The 20,553-nt window shown below is 36.2% G+C and overlaps 2 protein-coding genes across 2 annotated transcripts; one reads left to right on the forward strand and one right to left on the reverse strand.

The window, feature by feature from the left end:
- Positions 1-274: 274 nt before the first annotated feature.
- LOC121726874 (cytochrome b5-related protein-like) lies at positions 275-5,890 on the reverse strand. The gene is made up of 5 exons (XM_042114506.1): positions 5,533-5,890; positions 4,596-4,999; positions 1,974-2,159; positions 1,289-1,519; positions 275-700 (listed from the first exon to the last, which is right to left on the reverse strand). The coding sequence occupies exons 1-5, from the start codon at positions 5,785-5,787 to the stop codon at positions 421-423; spliced, it is 1,356 nt and encodes a 451-aa protein (XP_041970440.1). The 5' UTR covers positions 5,788-5,890; the 3' UTR covers positions 275-420.
- A 2,805-nt stretch (positions 5,891-8,695) lies between these two features.
- LOC121726876 (cytochrome b5-related protein-like) lies at positions 8,696-15,697 on the forward strand. The gene is made up of 5 exons (XM_042114507.1): positions 8,696-9,024; positions 9,440-9,837; positions 10,239-10,427; positions 10,808-11,038; positions 14,916-15,697. The coding sequence occupies exons 1-5, from the start codon at positions 8,773-8,775 to the stop codon at positions 15,196-15,198; spliced, it is 1,353 nt and encodes a 450-aa protein (XP_041970441.1). The 5' UTR covers positions 8,696-8,772; the 3' UTR covers positions 15,199-15,697.
- Positions 15,698-20,553: the final 4,856 nt, after the last annotated feature.

The raw sequence follows: 20,553 nt of genomic DNA on the forward strand, positions 1-20,553 counted from the left end.
TCTTCGTAGATCGTGGTAATTGCGATCCTGATGGAGCTCCCTAATGAGACGTCGGCCCGCCACTGTACTCAATTTATATAATTTGTATGCATTTAAGATCCTGTCATTAGACGGCGAGATGAGGCAATAAATTATTTCCGAAAACGTATTATTACTCTGTTGACGATCTAGCGGGATATTTCCAGTGGTAAGTGGAGAATAATTATCTCGCTTTCGACGTTTAGCGGGAACAAAGCAGATAATGACCATACATAATATAATAAAGGACCATAAATATGTATTGAAATTTATTAAAACAATACTCAATAACAAATAACAATATACATGAACGAGATGAAATTGTCTTCAAATTGCTGTTGAAATGTAACAACACTCGATAAAACTTTTTCCTCGGGATTCATTTTATAACTCGGCTTTTATTTATTGGCTCAAGAGCGTCGGCTTTGTTTTTACACTCATTTGAATCTGTCCAATAAAGAGATCGAAGGACGAAGTCTGTCGGAAGTTGGCTCTGAATTTTTCGCAATTTTCTAGAAACACCGGATACAATTGTTTCAGTATCGCGTGATCGAGAGTGGGGAAGAGGTGATGTAAGGCGTGATGACCGAAGAAAGTCATCACTTTGAAGTGACTGTCGTTGATGTCTACACGGTCCATTACAGCCTGAAGTTCGTGCATGCCCCAGTCGATAGTTTCTTCACTGAAAATAGTTGACGTCATGTTAATATAGTTAGCTTTTTGTAGCTGGCATATTGTGTGTAAAAATGTTAAAGCCTACCAATTACAGTAAATGATCAAATTTAGTTAAAATTGTATTTTTAAGAACAACTTTACAAAATAAAATTATTTCCATAATATTATAAGAAAATATTGTGTATTTTTGACGACAGAGAGCCACAGAGGGCTCAGTTGGTGGGTTATTGGACGGAACAAAAAGTTTTCAAAGTTCCTGGGTCATGAATGTGTATTAAATATGTGTATAATATAATAAAAATCTTAAATAAATGTATAGTACTTTTTAGTATTAAATATATTTCCGTTGTCTGGTACCCGTAACACGCCACACACCACAGACTCACGCGGTGTGAAGCGTCCATATGTATATATTATTATTATGATTATTATTTTAATAGTATAGTTCGACAACTCTATATGAACGTGGTGAGAAAAGGAACTAACGCTTCTATCATACAAAAACTTCATTTTTGACAGTTCTCCTTTACCAGCAGCGCCCATTGACACATTCATTTAAAGCCTTGGAATACTGTAGAGTTGAAATTATACTCACGGTACTTCGTCGCCATCTTTGAAAATCTTTGGATGATGATGAGCAGCATTAGAGCCGATGGTGAAGAAAATGAAACTGGCCGTACAGAGTATCCACAACCACGATGTCAACACGTGGTAGAAACTCTCTCCAGTGGAAATATACATCCAGAGGGGAATGAGGAAGCCAACAGCTTCATGCCAGCGGTAATGCTTCTTAAAGAAGTCCTTACGAACGAAATTCAACAAAAATCTGTAAAAGAAGCAAGTAAAATTATACACTTTCCTATATTTAATTAATGATTTAAATCGATACTTAAATTTTGAGACCTCAGCCTCGAAATCAGCGGGCAGGTGGCGGCAGCGGTGCGGGAGCGGCATGTTGGCCGTGTGTATTAAATGGAACCGGGGGTGAGCCAAAATCTTTTCTTTATAGCTTCTTTATAGAATCGCTGATCAAAATATATGGAATTGAGATAAGACGAGTCGAACGTCAGCGTCATACGAGTATTAACGAACGTTTATGTCAATTCCATACATTTTGAAAACGAAAAAGTTTCGGCTAAATGGCCTGGCCTCGAAGGCAGCGGTGCGGCGAGCGGCGCGCGTCATACAAGACGACTGCTCGCTGATTTTGAGGCCTTATAACTACGAATAATAATAGTTTTTATCATTCGTAGCCTTATAACAACCAATTTTTTACTTACTTCTTCACAAAGTTCATAGGGAAGACAAATGGGAATGCGAGTTGTTCAATAATAAAAGCGCATTTCGCTAACATCGTCTTGTCTCTAGGATTCCACTGGATGATTGGCTCGAAAGCGCTCACTTCCAGATCCATCAGGGTATTCGGATAAAGATGATGAGAAAGTGCGTGCGATATTCTAAAATCTCTGAAACCAGAAAATGATGATAATGATGAAACAGAATTAAGGCACTCTTATTACAAATTGAAATCAAAATAATCATTTTGTGGTACTGAAATTCAATTACAGAAACATGATGTTTAATGAGTGATAAAGGCAAGTCAATATTATGATATTGGATTATTCATGAATTATGATTCATAACAGATCAAAATGTTTATAACATGATGTTTGTAGTCCTAATCAAATTATTTATAATTTGGTTTGCGGTTTACTAAGCTAAATTCATTTATGTGTTGACGTTACGTGGCTTTAATTAATTTTCCTATAGAGTATTATATTATACTAGATGTCCCGCGCGGCTTCGCCCGCGTATATTAGGAATTTCACAGGAACCGTACATTTTCAAATAAAAATAGCTATAAGTACTCCTTCACGTGGTCTACTCTATATAAGTGCCAAATATTGCTCCAGTAGTTCGTGAGATAAACCCTTTCTAATTTTTTCCCCGTTTTTACTACATTTTCCTGAGTTTTTTCGGTCGTATTAGTCTTAGCGTGATAATATAATATAATATAGCCTATAGCTTTACTCGATAAATGCGATATCTAACACTGAAATAAGTTTTTAAATCGGACCTGTAGTTCCTGAGATTAGCGCATTCAAGCAAACATACTCTTCAGGATTATAATATTAAGTATAGATTTTTTTAAATTATCGCTTGACAAACTCGAGCCTCGATCTTAAAGTCTATGAAAAGGCTCATAATCATGGGACGATGCATGGTATAATATTATGGTAGTGATGATGATGATGAATGTAATTTGCATAGTAGCATATGCTTTCCGTTCTTAAAACAACGCCGAAACTCCCAAACTTGTATCTATGAAGAATCAGGAGATCTCTCAGCACCTTCCGAACCACGGTATACCAGGTGTACTTCGGTGCAAAATCTTACTTGTTTGTAGCATATGCTTAGAATACTTCTCACGAAACCGAAGTCACCACATGTTTCCCCATAAAATTTGAGGAGTTCCCTCGATTACTTATGGATCCTTCATCAGATCACCACTTTTGTGAATATAATACCAAATTGGGATGATACCCTACATACCAAATGAAAAATTTTGAAAATCGGTTAACAAACGGCGGAGTAATCGTTGAACATAAGAAAACGAACATAACACCTCCCCCATTTTGAAAGTCGGTTAAAATTGTAGCCTATGTGTTATTCTGATGTATAAGCTATATTATTGTAAAGTTTCATTAAGATCCGTTCATTAGTTTTTGCGTGAAAGAGTAACAAACATCCATACATCCACACATCCATACATCCATACATCTATACATCCAAACAAACTTTTGCCTTTATAATATGAGTAGGATAATTTGACAGCAGCAGGTTGTAACCAGGAGGGAGTTTAGTCCGTAGGTTACTGGGTAACAGCACAGTAAAGTTGGACATATCCTTATGGGCCGGCCAATAAGGAATCCATGAGGATTCTCCCGCCCTCCCCGTGGACATACAAATTTTGATACTATTTTTACCTAATTCCTTCTTTAGGGGTGGAATTTTGAAAACTTCATTTTTAGCTGATGCCTAAATAATATAATATTTTAATCAGCACATGAATTGAATAACAAAATTTTTTTCAAATTAATCGTAGCACCATCTGTCAGGACAAACTAAAATTGAAATAGAATAATATTGAATGCGATGATAGCGCCGTCCGCCGGATCTAATGTAAACATTCCAAAATCAACAACTCCTTATAAATAAGAAATTAATTGAAAAAACATTTTCCAGTAGACCAAACTGTAAATCTAAACCATTCTCGAATCTCCACGAACACACACAAAAAATTTCATCAAAATTGGTCCAGTCGTTTAGGAGGAGTTCAGTCACATACACACGCACACAAGAAATATATATATTAAGATTTAAACGCATCAAATACGAGGTCATTATGGTTTTAGATAATATTATATTTCTGAAAATTACATTTACAAACTTTGAAAACAATAATTATATTCTAAAATAGATAAAATTCAAGCCCTGCTCTCTACCTAACTAGATATTGTATCAAAATTTTGTATTCCTCCTAGTAATAGTGGTATCAATTATTGTATTAAATAAGGGGGCAAACGAGCAAACGGGTCGCCTAATGGAGAGCAACTTCCTTTGCCAATGGACACTAGCAGCATCAGAATAGCCGCAGGTGCATTGCCGGCCTTTTAAGAGGGAATAGGGTAATAGGGGAGTGTAGGGAACGGAACAGGGGAGGGGATTGGGCCTCCGATAAACTGACTTACTCGGCGAAACACAGCGCAAACGCTGTTTCACGTCGGTTTTCTGTGAGCCCGTGGTATTTCTCCGGTCAAGCCGCCCCATTCGTGCCGAAACATGGCTCTCCCACGTCACAACTGGCAACGTGTGGCATAAATTTTAACGTCCAACCTTACCTGTACGACCATAGTCCTACATTGAACAAGTACATCCTCCAATTCGTCTTTCTATGTATATAGTTGTGTGCTGCAACCACCACCCAGGCCATGGACATTGACGCAACCACGTACGAAGCCATCACAAGCCAGTAGTTCCTCAACCAGCATGACAATGACGAGGATATTAGAAGAGTGAGGAACAGACCGTCTATGATTCTGTCGGATTGATTAGGAACGTTGTTGCCTATTTTTTTCAGTTCCTCTCGAACACCGTTCTTTAAAGTTCGGAAGAAACCATCCTCTTTGAAAGTAAATGGTGAGTTTCTTGGCGTTTTTGCGTCCCTTATGTAGAATTTTTCGAGCATCTTTTCAGCGGTATGCCCTATGTGGTGAGATTCAAATGCTTCGGTAATGTCTGTGTTCTGGAAAAAATGTGAAATTAAAAAGATGAGAAAGCATAATTTTAAGCAGGAAGATTTTGGGTGCAGTCATGTTTTTATTTTTCTGTCACGAGAGAAATACTAATTTGTCTTATCCTTGTTTATTGTTTATATATACGATATGATTTAAACTAAAAATTTATCGAAAACAAATTCAACCAACTTTACCGTATCGATGAGGAAAGTTATAGGTGAAGGTTAAGTGTTTATTTTGACTTATATGTTACGTATGTCTATTAAGTTATATATAAAAAATATAATATAGAGTATCAAAAATGTATTGATACACTAAAATCTAATTCCTATTTCGTTGCCTCTGTAAGGTTCGATTAACTTGAGTTATGATTACAGTTTTTCAGCTTTTATTTTCATTAAAAATTTTTAGTTAATGTTAAAAAAATTACGATTTTTAGTTAATGGAACGTTTCCACCATGAGCGGCATAATAAAAGCTTTTAACTGGAATGGTTGTTTTTTTTTCATGACCTATTACATAAAATATAATCACTGAAATACCTTAGTCAGCTCCAGCCATTCCGCCCCACCTGGATGTCTATCGATGAAGCTTTCTAAATCGTACAGTCCATTGTGGACCCTCCATAGCCCTTCAGCACCATCGTCCATAGCTTTTCCTGTTAGCCATTGCACCGGGTCTTTAAATCCCTCATCTCTCAGAGAAGGATATTTTAGTTGGGGAAAGCTGACGTGAGTCTTTTTCTCTATAGCCCTTTGGTGAGCGATTTCTAAGTAGTCTCTTTCTTTCGGCGCCATTTCGACTAAGATAGAGTGTTTATTCGACTATTGTATTTTTCTTTTATTGTACACAATAGCACTATGTCATCTCGAGCACCGAATAAGCTGTGGTTTACTCGAATTCGCTTTTATATAATCGAGTAACATTGTTATCAAGTTAGCGGCGACAATTAATATACTGGACGAGGCCCCGGCTCTTGTTATTATTAACCGTAGATATATATTTTATGTATGAGCATATACCAACGAAATGTGTACTGTTACGTTAATGTTAACAATCCTACACATATTGGTCCTTTTTAATTCCTATAATTTCCTTTTCTTAACCCTAGAGTGGGCGCGCTATGAGCATTTTGCTACCTGCGCTGAAAAAACGTTAATAATTCGTAAAACAGTAGCTCTTTAGTCTTGCGCTTTATAGTAGCTGCCCCAACTCTTGTTAGTAAGGCGAGCAGAAAAACTGGACGCAGTCAGAGCACGAGGGACCACGTAGTACCTCCATCGTGGGTATCGCAGACACAATAATTGTTTTGCGGCAGCCGGCTGCCGCTTGGGGATTGATGGGTTAAAGTTAAGGTTCTTACCATCAAGTGTCGCGAGGCGGCAAATTGCTCAGCGCGCGTCCACTGAGGTAGGTAAAAATTTTGTCATATTTTTTTTAAAAATTGCAATTATGACTTTATTTTATGGTGGAATGATTGTAACAACAATTTTTATTTTAGAATTTAGAAGTATCTTTGTACTAGTAGACCTAGCATCATATTCCAAGAAGGTAGATGGATCGCCTATTATTCTTTGAAAATAAAATATAATCTTAAAAAATATGCCCACTAAAAAGGGTGTTACAGATGCCTAAAGTTGCTGTGCAATGAACATTGCTCATACCTTAGTGAAGACTGTTCGGATTAAACATGTCCTGCAGATTAAGAAAACATATAATTTTGTTATTTTTTCTTACAATTTTCAGTATTATAGGGTAAATTATTTATGATAAAGTAAAAAAGTCAGTTAAAATATTAAATTTTCTAAAATGTTTTGTAAACAAAAATCCTTAAAATAAACTCCTAAAAATAGCCAATGAAAAGGGGCGGCAAAATGCTCCCCACGCGCCCACGGACGTTTCACGAAATAACGCGCCCACGCTAGGGTTAAAATTGTGTTTTATTAATAAAATTACATTGTATAACACAGTAGTGCAAGTGCTTACACCTCATTTTTCATCATCATCATCAATTTCATTTCATTCTAAAGTTGTGAAAAATAATTTTAACACGTCTTTATTGTAATTTTTAGGAACGGAGGAGGAAGAATTTGAATTCTTTTCACAGCTACAACAAGAGGTAATTATGGTCATAATCCGGGGCTTGTTTGCATAACAATAAAACCGGGTGTTAATTATTAAAAGTCTTCAGGAAAAGATTTTTATTCATTTTTCTTTTTAGGGTTCTACAAACAATCCTTCACCCTACTTATGTTATTTTATACTTACTACAGTAATATGGGATACTATGTACTTAGTATGTACCGATAATATCAGTAAAGGAGACAACTGGTAAATCATCATCATCATAATATTAATACGCGAACTTTGTAACCCTTTTTACGAAAAATGGGGAAACGTAGGTGAATGAAATTTTGCACAGTTATACTTTATATGGTGAAGGAGTGCATCGAGCTAATATTATTTTGAAATTATGCTTTTATCATACATTTTTTAACAAATCAAACATTACACACACTACAACACACACACATGAGAAATGACAGATTTTTGAGTGACAAGTCTGTACATACGAATTATACTCTTATAAAAGACATAAATAATTATGGTTGAAGTCAAGTCAATTCGTCACCTTGTTGTCAACAACAACAAGGTGACGAATTGAAAATGGATTATAGTTTTTTTTTTTATTGAATCTTAGATACTATTAGACAATGCGTACACGGCCAGTCTGAGATCAGCTGAGTCCCAGAGACAAGAGTTGAAAAATAAATAGGTAGTAGTCCTAATGTCGTTGAAACTAAGGTCGAATTTCGACCATTGGGCGATCTCTAGTGAAATATAAATCTGGCAAATGAAAGTACGTGAAAATAAAGTTGTTGGAGTATTATGAATAATGTAGGAAAAAATTCATGTTAGGTATATGAATTCTTATCTTTATTTAAAAAATTATATAGTAAAGATAACTTAATATTTTATATTCGAACTTAGTATTTTTATTAATACGTTATATTTACATAATACTGAACCCCACTTCGGTTGGCACTCGCTCTTGGCTTTCAGAGTCAAAACACCATTGGGTGATCAACGCTGTCCAGGAAATGAACAATTTTTATAACACTTTTCTTTATAATTGTGGGGTTTTAAAAAATATGTTCATAAAATTCAAATAAGTTTAAGGTCAAAAGCAAGGATTATTATTTGTTTAGGACGGTACGGTTAATTTTATGTCTCCTTGACAATTCAGTTTTAAGAAATAAAAAAATCGGCCAAGTGCGACTCGGACTCGCGCACGAAGGGTTAAAAAGGCAGGCAGGCAGGCTACCCTTTGGGTACGGAACCCTTACTTGAAGTGTCGGTGAACGGTACGTTAGCAAGTGAAAGAAGTAGTGAAGAAAAAGCTAAACTTGCTGATACTAATTTGACAGTCATAAAGAGTAGAGTTTACATTTATGATCAAAAACATTGCCTAGGATAGAAGTATGGATACTCCAGAGCTCAGTATTAGAACTATCTATAGATATCTATATTTATCCTCTGCGTCTTTAAACACAGGGGGTTTTTAGATAGTTCGAATTCTATACTGTCACTGTATTATTATTAGCATGATAATCATTGTCATTAGGTAGTAAACTATTTCATTATCACGCAATAATATTGATCTTTCTAGACAAATAGGTCATAAGCTAAGTACTTGTTTATCCCATTTACGATCATTCTGTGACTTGTGTCGAATTGAACTAGTACTATAGATTACTACAAGTGTAATTTTTAATCCTAAAATGCCACCTCGAGAGGATTGGATAGAACAAGCGACGAAACGTGCTAACGAGAAAAAAAGTCACGTTAGTTTTCCGCAACTCAAGTATCCGTCCTTAAGGGATGATTTCCTCAAGGACGCTATCCGGTGGCTTAAAGGTAAAGCCCTGGATGATGGGGCCGAAGGGCTGTGGAGGGTTCACGACAAACTGTACGACTTCACGACCTTTATGAAAAAACACCCAGGAGGGGAAGAGTGGCTTGAGCTGACCAAAGTAAGTAGGCGTGTTTGATGTTTTAATGTTTTCTTCCGTTTCATTACAATTAAAAAGATTTTTTGGTTTTTAAAAACGGTATTCCTTGTAAATAAAGGGCTGAAATTCTTTGTGAGATGTGGTTTATTTTAACATAATTTCATGCACGTATGTTTTGCATGAACTCGCCGTTATTACATAAATCCATATCAAATCCAAAAGTTTCTATCCATTATTTTTACAATTGATAATACTTATATTATTTATTATCATATTAAAGTAATATCATAATACTCATAGCAAAATATAACATTATATATACAAAAAGTACCAATCAATAAAATATACGGCGAAACATTATAGTGATAATACACGTTACGATTATTATAAGCTTCATATAATTTTCCTCCAATTGAGATTATTTGTATTTCTTTAGGGAACAGATATAACGGAGGCCTTTGAAGCTCATCACATAAATCCGACGACAGAAAAAATGCTCAATAAATTTTATATTCGCGACGCAAAAACACCCCGTAATTCCCCTTTCACGTTCAAAGAAGACGGGTTTTATAGGACGCTAAAGAGGGCCGTGTTTGAGGAGCTGAAGAATATTCCCAAAGACGTGTCCCGGACCGCGGATAGAATAACGGATGGGATATTTATGACCCTTTTATGTAGTTCGATGCTGGCGTGCTACGTCGAGCAGTTTAGGGTTATCTGGTATGTGGTCGCGTCCGTCAGTCTCGCACTGCTGACTGTGGCCTGCCATAACTACATACATCGAAGGACTAACTGGCGAATGTATCTGTTCAACTTGAGCATGTGGAGTTACAGGTATTTGGTAAAAAAAATATTTTCATGTTCTAAAATACTATGAAAATACTGTTTCACTGTTTACATAAGATAAGTAAATCGGTTTCTCACTGTTACAATCAAAATAGATATATTATTTGTATGTAAACTCCAGTATGCGATAAAATAAGTGTTCGTTTTATTATTATATTTATATGCTACAACTGATAAGTTCAGAATTTTGTTATTGTAGTAACTAGTAAGTATAGTATGTTCTTGAATTTAGGATCCCAAAAGATTCCTAAATTTAGGTTAATGAGCTTAGGATCATGAATACATGTTTTTTGTTTTGAGTTTAGGATCCTGAATTCTTATCAAATACGTCCAAAGAAAAATACTATACAAATTTGAGCCTTATGTATTAAAAAAAGGAACTTTTTCAGAGATTTTCGAGTATCCCACGTTCTCTCCCATCATCTCTACACCAACACGTTGATGGACGCCGAAATCAGTTTCCTAGAACCATTCTTGTACTTCAACCCTAGGGCTGATAAGCCCTTACACGGTAGACTGGGATTCATAACGGAGTTTGTCTGGTTCCCGCTATTCTTCTTGATGAGTTTTGTTAAAAGGTAAGTTAAAGGTTATGAATGCTAAATTTTGTGGTACAAATGTAACACTGTATATATTACGATCGACACAAATTATTATCAATAAAAAAATTTAGGGGCCACACATTTCTACTGATAAAATATTGACGCAGCGAATATCTCGTATGAGGTTGCCATCTTTGTGTAAAAATACCTTCAAATACGTTGGAAAATTCACTTGAATAAAAATTTTTAGTTTTTCGGCTGTTAAATATTCACAGGGGGAATTTTGGCACTAGTTTTAAATCCCAGAAAAAAACGTAGTACAGAGAAAATAATAAGCACCAACCAAAATAGCTTTTGTTTTAACGCTATAAAAAACTAACCTACATTCGCCACTTCACATCCATTTAACCCTCCAGGTTCCTCAGCGTATTTCTCCGAGGAGGGTTTTTGAGGGCGCATTACCGCTGGCACGATGCCATCGGGTTTCTCCTGCCACTGTGGATGTTGGTCACGAGCGCCGCCCCAGTCGGTCACGTGTTGACCACGTGGGCTCAGATCAATTGTACGGGGAGCTTGCTGTTCTATCTGATTGGGGTTAACGCAGCGCATCACCACCCGGACGCGATCAAAGATGGCGATCAACCGAGGTAGTTTAATTTACTTTATACAGAATGTGCCAAAACTAAGTTTAGGTTTAAAAAATAACAATTTCAGCGTAGCAGCGCTTTACGTGGGAGAGCTATGCTTCGGCACGAATGGACCGGCTCGACCGGAGAAATACCACGTGCTTACAGAAAACCGGCGTGAAACAGGGCTTGCGCTATGTTTCGCCGAGTGAGTGAGTTTACCGGAGGCCCAATCCCCTACCCTATTCCCTTCCCTACCCTCCCCTATTACCCTATTCCCTCTAAAAAGGCTGGCAACGCACTTGCAGCTCTTTTGATGCTGCGAGTGTCCATGGGCGACGGAAGTTGCTTTCCATCAGGTGACCCGTTTGCTCGTTTGCCCCTTTATTTCCTAAATAAAAAAAAACCGTGAACTCCAACTATGATAGCAGGTAGGTGTATATGTTTCTTACATACACACAATAATAATAATAATAATAACCTAGGATATTATCAGTCACAACAGCTACACCACAAACAAATTAAAAAACAACTCAAACACAAGTTTAGAGCCAGACTACACAAAATTTTAGTTACACAGTTAAATTCTAAAAACACAATTAAAGCTATTAATACATACGCAATACCCATACTTACATATTCCTTTGGTGTAATTCGCTGGAACCAAACGGAACTTAAATCTCTGCAAAGATTAATAAACACCACAATGACCAAGCACAGAAAACATCACCCAAGAGCTTGTATCCAACGGTTAATTCTGCCCAAAGCCGAAGGTGGAAGAGGACTCATAGATATTGTTAATTTACACAATAGACAAATAGAACTACTCCGAAAATTCTTTTACAATCGCGCCCAAACAGTAAATCTTCATCAGGCCATTTGCCACACTGACACTCACACACCCCTTACACTCGCTGATAACACAAAAATAATAAATATCTACACAAACCAACAAAAAATCGAAGCATGGACAAATAAAACCTTACATGGCAGGCACCGCATGGATCTAACCAATAACGCCGTAGACAAAATAGCGTCAAACGCATGGTTAAAACACGGAGAGCTGTTTCCTGAAACGGAAGGTTTTATGTTGGCAATCCAAGACCAAGTAATAGACACCAAAAATTACAGAAAGCACATAATAAGAGACCGTGACATTGGTAGTGACCATTGCCGTCACTGCCACAAGCAACCAGAAACAATTCAACATATCACAGGCGCCTGCTCATCCATCACCCAAACAGACTACAAACATAGACACGACCAGGTAGCAGCAATTATACACCAGATACTCGCACACAAATACAACCTCATCACAGAAAAGACCCCATATTACAAGTACACTCCCCAAATCATATTAGACTCACCGGATTACAAACTTTACTGGGACAGGACAATACTTACAGACAAGACCGTTCATCACAACAGACCTGATATAACACTCCATGACAAAAGAAATAGAACTGTTTACCTGATAGACATCGCCATACCTAACACTCATAACCTCCCATCCACGCACACAACCAAATTAGCAAAATACACAGACTTGACAGTAGAAATAAAATCACAGTGGCAAGTTAACACAGTCAAAACTATACCCATAATCATCTCAACCACTGGCGTCATTCCTAAAACACTTCATACATCCCTCAAAATACTTAACATACATCCACTCACATTCATCACTCTCCAAAAAGCAGTCATTCTCAATACATGCCGCATCGTCCGGAAGTTTTTATCTATTAATACTAATTAACAAATAAGTCACCTGAAGTTGTTTAGCCACAAGCCCGCAACTTCAGTATACCCCGCAAGGGAGAAAAGAAAATTTAACAAAAACATAATAATAATAATAATAATAAACATTTATTCAACAAAGTTCACAGTACACTACAATAGAACAAAGCACACAACAATAATGACAGAGAAAGAAAAAAAAAAAAAAGACATGCATACTATAAGCCTAACCAAATAATAGGTATACTTATCAGTAAAAAAAAAAAAAATTAGAACACTTAATTCGAATTTTAACACAAACAAAATTTTACAAATAATTTACACAAGTACATAATATTTTTGTGGTGCGGCACGGATTGAGTGCTTCGGTATAAGGCAGTGCAGTGCGAAAAGTTGTTGAATAGGACTCTACTCAGGTAATGATCTTGGTACAGGATAACTGTACCACGATCCCTGGTATTATGTGGATCCTTGTGACTGCCAGGCGTTTGACAGACACACAACACACAGCATAATATATAACATAAACTAGATAAAAAAATTACAGTAATAAATAATTCATATTCTTAGAATGTAAAAAAATAAAAATAATAATAATAATAATAACCTATTAAATATGTGCGGTAGTGGAAGTGTAATTACATATTAATATATAAATAATATGGATAAAATAAAATAGCATACTAAAAACATGTAGTAATTGAAATGTCCAGTCTCGGGGCTACTGAAAGCAACTGCAGCTTAGTATAACGTGAGAGGCCACCGTGTCGGCTAGATAAAGGCGGCAGGCGGCAGGCGGCAGCTTGACGGGATTCCGGGCGAGATAAGGGAACGGGCGCGTGCGCTTCACTTCAGCGCGGCCCGCACGCAGAGCAGAGCTTTATTCGGCTTATAATATTATGAATTATGTAATTGTTTAAAATGACCCAAAGAAAGGTTGTTTGTCAACTCTGTGGCTCGAGTGAAAGAAAAGAAAAACGACCAAACTCGGACACCATATAACACCTATACACACCATAAAGTATTATTATACTTTTTGTTAGACCCTGCATATTGTGAATTTGACAATTGAAAAGTTTCGACCTGGAAGAAGATACGTCAGAATCATCAGTGAAATAAAAAAGATTTGGTAATCTATACTAAAAATATAAATCCCCTAGGCCTAGGACGTAGGCGTAGGGATGTGACGACCCCACCGCCCGCCTGATGGTACTAGTTCTGTCTCACAATAATTAGTGTGGGATAGATCTAACATCAAGCGCAGTTAGTCAACCGAAGGATGGCGGTAAAACCATCAACGATAGGGTCAGTGAAGAAATCCATGGTCATCAATGGGCTGCAGCATTGATGGTTTGATTCATTGACCCCCTGTCAGATTGCCAATCCGCGTGCTCCGCGTGGCAATTATGAGCAATTGCCTCTTATGAATCGCACCAGAAAAAGATGGCCCCTAGTTCCCGGTAGCGGTACTATTCCTGGCCACGGTAGCGGCCATGGTAACGGCACTGCGAGGGGTGCTAAGAATCTCCGGGCTACGGATCGCTACCACCAACTGGACCTGGCGACGTACAACGGACGACGATCTCCGCTTAGTTGCAGGCCCATGTTGGATGCGAGTAGCAGGAGATCGGTCATCTTGGCGTTCATTGAGAGAGGCCTATGTCCAGCAGTGGACGACTATAGGCTGATATGATAATGATGATGAGGCCTAGGACAACACTCATCATCAACAGCTAAGCCCGTTAATTGTTAGAAGATTTTACGATGTTAAAAAAAATCAACCTTCCGCTGCTAGCAAACCAGTTAAAAAGGGAAGTTAGGCACTACACACCTATACCGCTTCGTGCCTATACCAATGACGACGACCTCTGTGGTTCAGTTGATGGGCTGTTGGTAGCTCAAGCCGGGGGTCGCGGGTTCGAATCCCGCCGAAGGAACAAAAAGTTTTCAAAGTTCCTCGCTCATGTGGGATGTGTATTAAATATGTGTATCATATAATAAAATTCTTAAATATATGTATAGTATAAAAGTATTAAATATATTTCCGTTGTCTGGTACCTGTAACACAAGTCCTTTAGTTACTTACCACGGGGCCAGACTGACGTGGTGTGAAGCGTCCATAGATATTATTATTATTATTAAGAGCCACAATCCTTTACAGAAGCGAGACACCAGATTTTGGCGAGCACCAAATAGAGGCACTGCTCGATCGCAAGGACATCAACGGTAACACCTTCGCAGTGCTAACTCTCTTCGGCGACCACGCTCTCCACCACCTGTTTCCTACCCTTGACCACTCAGTACTAAAGTATCTCCATCCAGTTTTCCTGGAGCTGTGCAGGAAATACCAGGCGAATTACCGCGTGTCCACCCAGTTTGAATTAGTGGTTGGACAGATTAGAGAGACGATGAGGACGAGTTTTAAGACAATCGAAGTGAAATAATGTACGTTTGACTAAGGCTAGCCATAGATGGACCGCATCTTGCAGTCGAAACCGACTGCAAAATGCGGTCGCCACACGGCGATCAGCATACTACATTCATAGTATCCGCAATACACGGACCGCTCGAGCAGTTCTTGAGCGGTCGGTGCAAATTTCAACGCGACCGCTCTAGAGCGGTCCCGACTGCAACTTGCGGTCCGTCTACGGCCAGTCTAAGGCAGGAAGAATAATAATTGACAGCAGATGAGTATAGTTAGCTAAAGATTTGTGTGCTTACAGAGCCCAAACATATTTTGACATTTTGTAATTACGTGTTCCAAGTTCGTAGTTGTCAATTGTTCCTGCTAATCATTCAGCTTTAATATAAAAATACATAAATTATAATAATTGTGTCCATCGATCAAAAATATCCACAGCTAAACATGCAATCCCTATTCCCAGAAACGCATGATTTTCAAGATTTAAAAGTGACAGGAGACATAAAAATATAGTAAGGTAAAAGCACTAATGGTAGACTCGGAACTAATAGATGACACTTACTCCTAAAATACCAGAAAAATAAGAATTACTCTAATTTTTTCTCAATACTATAAATTTTATAAGCTTCTCAAGCTATCTGTTGCTGTTTTTATCCATTTTCCCTAACAATATAAAGGGTGTCTACTATTAGTTCTTGAAAATGTAAAAAACGTAATAGATGACATGGATCTCATCTTTTAGTTTTGCAATACATACTAAAGTTATTTTGTAGTTTATTCTACTGCAAATATCACCACTATTCTCTGAAAATATAATTCTATTAACAAACTAACAAATTAGAACTACTGTACCTAAAAATTGACATATTAGACCTTGTACTGATCTAAAAATCGATTGCTTTAGTTTTTTAGCAGTAAAAAGAAGAAAAAGGAGAGGTGAGAAAATAAGAGAAAGAAGAAGAGGCAATATAAGCATGGAGACTAAAGACTGAAAATAAATTTGCTTGGAAAAAACACTTAAGTATATGAAAAATAAAAATAAAAGGAAAGATAGTTTTAGCATGGAAGGAGACTGGATAGAATCTGGAGACAACGTGGATAATATTTCTGATGCATGTATTTACTATGATAAAGTAAATGAAATCTTTTGAAAAACGGCAAATAAATACCTAATAATGGAAAAAATGTAAAATGTAATGTAATGTTCTATGTCAACTATTAGTTCATATTGGTGTCTACTATTAGTGATGTTCGTTTTCTGTGATGTCATCTATTAGTTGTTACGACTAAGTCTACAAAAAGACCAATAATATATTTTTTAATTGATTCGTCAGAGAATAATTATAATAGTTTTATTTTGTAAGAGTTACTGAAGATATGGAAGAAGTTAGCAATCCTTTATTTTCACATGTTCGTTTTCTGTGATGTCATCTATTAGTTGTTACGACTAAGTCTACAAAAAGACCAATAATATATTTTTTAATTGATTCGTCAGAGAATAATTATTATAGTTTTATTTTGTAAGAGTTACTGAAGATATGGAAGAAGTTAGCAATCCTTTATTTTCATAAATATATATTTTATAACATTCAAATGTTTTATGTTTCCTTAAAGCGTCTGCCATTAGTGCTCTTACCTTACTTAATTTAAATTCTGAAAAAAATATATGTGTTAGTTAAGGATCTAACACAGTGGAATTTACATTCCATTACACAATATCATGAACATGAACTTTTCTCGATAGAAAAAAATCACAAAGTTACCTCTTCTTTTAACGAAATTGCCATACTAAGTCCAAATTGTTTGGATTTTTCAGATAATTTTTGTACTGAATTAAAGACAAAGAATATGTCTAAGGCGTTTCGTTTTTTTGACTCGATTTAATTGATGTATAAAAAAACGACGATCAAAAAACTATAAAATTGCAGGCGCAAAGTGTGTGACTGAAAGCGTACCAGCCGAACCTTTGCGCCTGCAATTTAATAGTTTTTATAAAATTGCAGAATATAAGTTCCACTGTGTTAGATCATTAACTAACACATATTTTTTTTTCAGAATTTAAATTAAGTACTATTATGTCTCCTGTCACTTTTAAATCTTGAAAATCGTCCGTTTCTGGGAATACAGGGCCTTAAATAAATAATTAATTTTTAACATAACAATACTGACCAAGCGGTAGCCGGCTGTCGCATAACAATTGAAAATCTACTGTGTCTACGATTCCCACGATCGAGGTATTAAAATTTAAATTATGATTTTCAGAAAATTTCAGTTGGTCACCGAAATAATGTTATAGCTTTATAATGTTGATATTTTACATAAGCCTACAGCCTACTTGCACATACGAGTATCTGGTTAAAGCAACGTAAGGGTGAAGCCAAACTAACGTAATTTGTGAGTTGTGAGTCGCAGAATTTCGGCTGGCAGAAATTCTGCTGCATTCAGTTTCATACAAAAGTCCTGTTTGATTCACACGAGCGTAATTTTGTGAGTCACGATTTGTATGAAAAGATATTTACGCGACCGAAATTCTGCGACTCACAAGTAACAACTCGCAAATTACGCTCGTTTGGCTTCACCCTAACATGGGGTTAAATTGATTTAGAAAAAAACAGAAAAAGCGTAGTAAATTTAGTACGATTTATATTATTGGTCTACAATAATATTAATCGTACTAAAATAGATTGGCACATGTAATAAAACAAAGTAATTATACTTTAGGTTGTGTATGTGTATGATGTAGACCTTAATGTGAAAGTAGCAGTGTATAATATAAAATACTTAGTATTACTTAGGTATTATGCTCTCAATTTTTTAAAAGTCCGTTAAACATCAAAATTTCCTTTCTTTACTTACCTACATTAATAAATACATGATAAATGTAAATAAAAAATTCAAAACCCCACAACGATTAACGTCTTAATTTCTGTTACGTCAACACAAATAAATTATTAAATTAGCGATTGTGTTTTTATAGGGGTGCGTCGAGGTTTAAGTGTATGTTGAGACTTAATTTACCACTAATATGACCTCTATTCCGATGGCATAAGAGATACGTGTTGGTAAATCAACTATGAACGGAGTAGGTATACATAATTTTACCTCCATAACTCACACTTACGAAAAGGCAATTCAAGGAAAATGAACCCGCACCAAGACGATATCCGAAATGGGTTTCAAAATATCATATTTTTCCAATATGGCTCAGATAAAATTGATTTATTTCTTGAGGAAAACGCCGCATTTTCATGGCATTTTACTTCGATTGTCGTAATTCATGTGCTTATTATATACACACTAGTAAATTGAGCGTTTGTTGCAAAAAAAATATAGGGACGATATAATTATATTATCAAACGTTACAATTATTATTTTTACATTATGCTTGTGAAGTTACCAAAACATCAAAAAAACAGAAATTCAAAGTCAAATAACAGAATATTAAAACATCGGAAATGGTAAAAATATAAAAAGTTTTTCGCATTATAATCGGCTAGGCTTTAGCGTAACGAGATATAGTATGATACAGAGTTATATTTTTTGGATATACAGTGTGTTTGTGTAAACACCGTTATCCTTGAAACCATCAAATGAGACCGTCAAAATGAACAACTTTTTCTATGAGAACAATGCTGGGAACTCAAAAAAATCCGATTTCATTACAAATTGCCGATCTGAGCATCTGTATGGGTATAATTAGAAAAATTTGTTCATTTTGACGGTCTCATTTGATGGTTTCAAGGATAACGGTATTTACACAAACACACTGTATTATACTATGGATAGATGCAGTTGTCTATAACTGAAGCTGAACAATGCTGTACTACAAATAATCTTGGGGCACGGCAGTGTCCCAGCCAAGTTTCGACCAAAGGTACAGCCGTGCAATACTTTTCTCGAAGCGGTTCGTAATAATTTTACAACTATAACTGCTGATGCTGATGATTAACACTTCGCTACAAACTCAACTAAAATTCCAACAGCGAAACACGTTGTTTCAACTTTAATATCCAGGTATGATTCTATTAGCGAGTGGAGTTTTGAGTCTACTTAGTGTAGTAAAAGCACTCGTAATTGGCCTCTCTAATATAGCACCTTAGCACCGCGTTCATTACGTGAGGCCATTATGGAGCCTGTACATTGTACAAGGACAAATTGCGAAGTTTTGGAGCGGTTTTAAATGTAGAATTACTACGGGGCGCTGGGAAAATGTGCGGTATTTTGCCCTGGGAATTGACGTCTGTCAATGTCATTGCGAGTGTGAAAGTTTGTGTGACACAAAAATGTTTTTACGCGTGGTTTTAAAACGTCTGTGTCTTTTGAGAGACAGGTATTTCAAACCTTCTGTTAATTGTCACCAATTTGTTAGTCAACTAGAGCTTAATCAAAATGCATTCACTTTTCTAATCGCGTGTCATAGCGCTAGCGATGCGTTGTCAAAAGTTAAAACCCATACAATTTTGACTGAACTGAATCATAATATTAATACGCGAACGAACCCTTTTTACGAAAAATGAAGAAAGGTAGGTGCATGAAATTTTGCATAGTTATAGTTTATTATTTATTTAGGTGAAGGAGTGCATCGAGCTAATATTATTTTGAAATTATGCTTTTTAAATCATACATTTTTTTACAAATAAAACATTACACACTACAACACACACACATAAGAAATGACAGATTTTTGAATGACAAGCCTATACATACGAATTATACTCTTTTATTTATGGTTGAAGTCTGTTGACAACAAGTTGACAGATTGAAAATGGATTTTAGTTTTTTTTATTGAATCTAAGATACCATTAGACAATGCTTACACGGCTAGTCTGAGATCAGCTGAGTCCCAGAGACAAAAGTTGAAAAAAAATTATGTGATAAAGTCAATATTTTTTTACAAAATATAGGTACGGCAGTAGTCCTAATGTCGTTGAAACTAAGGTCGAATTTCGACCATTGGGCGATCTCTAGTTTTATTAACTAAGCACTCTGGAATCATCTTAAAAAAGTAATTAAATTAATAAAAAAGTTTAAGCAATAGAAAACAAAACCAATTTACGGCTAGTTCAATTTACAAAGGCTCATAGACTGGACGACAGACTCGTAATACGAAGGATCTATTTTCAATTAAGCTTTGTTTGGGATTAAACGAATCCGCGTGTAGAGGCTGAAGTCATGTATCAGTTTTAATGGAGAAAGTTGAAGATAATTACTTTGCACTCAGCTCATTATATTTTACTAGACTCCACCCTCGACGTAATCCGGCATCGGATATATTATAATATTTTTTTTAATTTTCGCACTTTTAGGCGGTGGAAGACAAACGTCGACCTTTGAATCAAACTTTTCTTCATAAACACATTTTTAACAATACTTTCCA

Source organism: Aricia agestis, chromosome 5 (assembly GCF_905147365.1).
Source record: "Aricia agestis chromosome 5, ilAriAges1.1, whole genome shotgun sequence".
Classification (NCBI taxonomy): domain Eukaryota; kingdom Metazoa; phylum Arthropoda; class Insecta; order Lepidoptera; family Lycaenidae; genus Aricia; species Aricia agestis.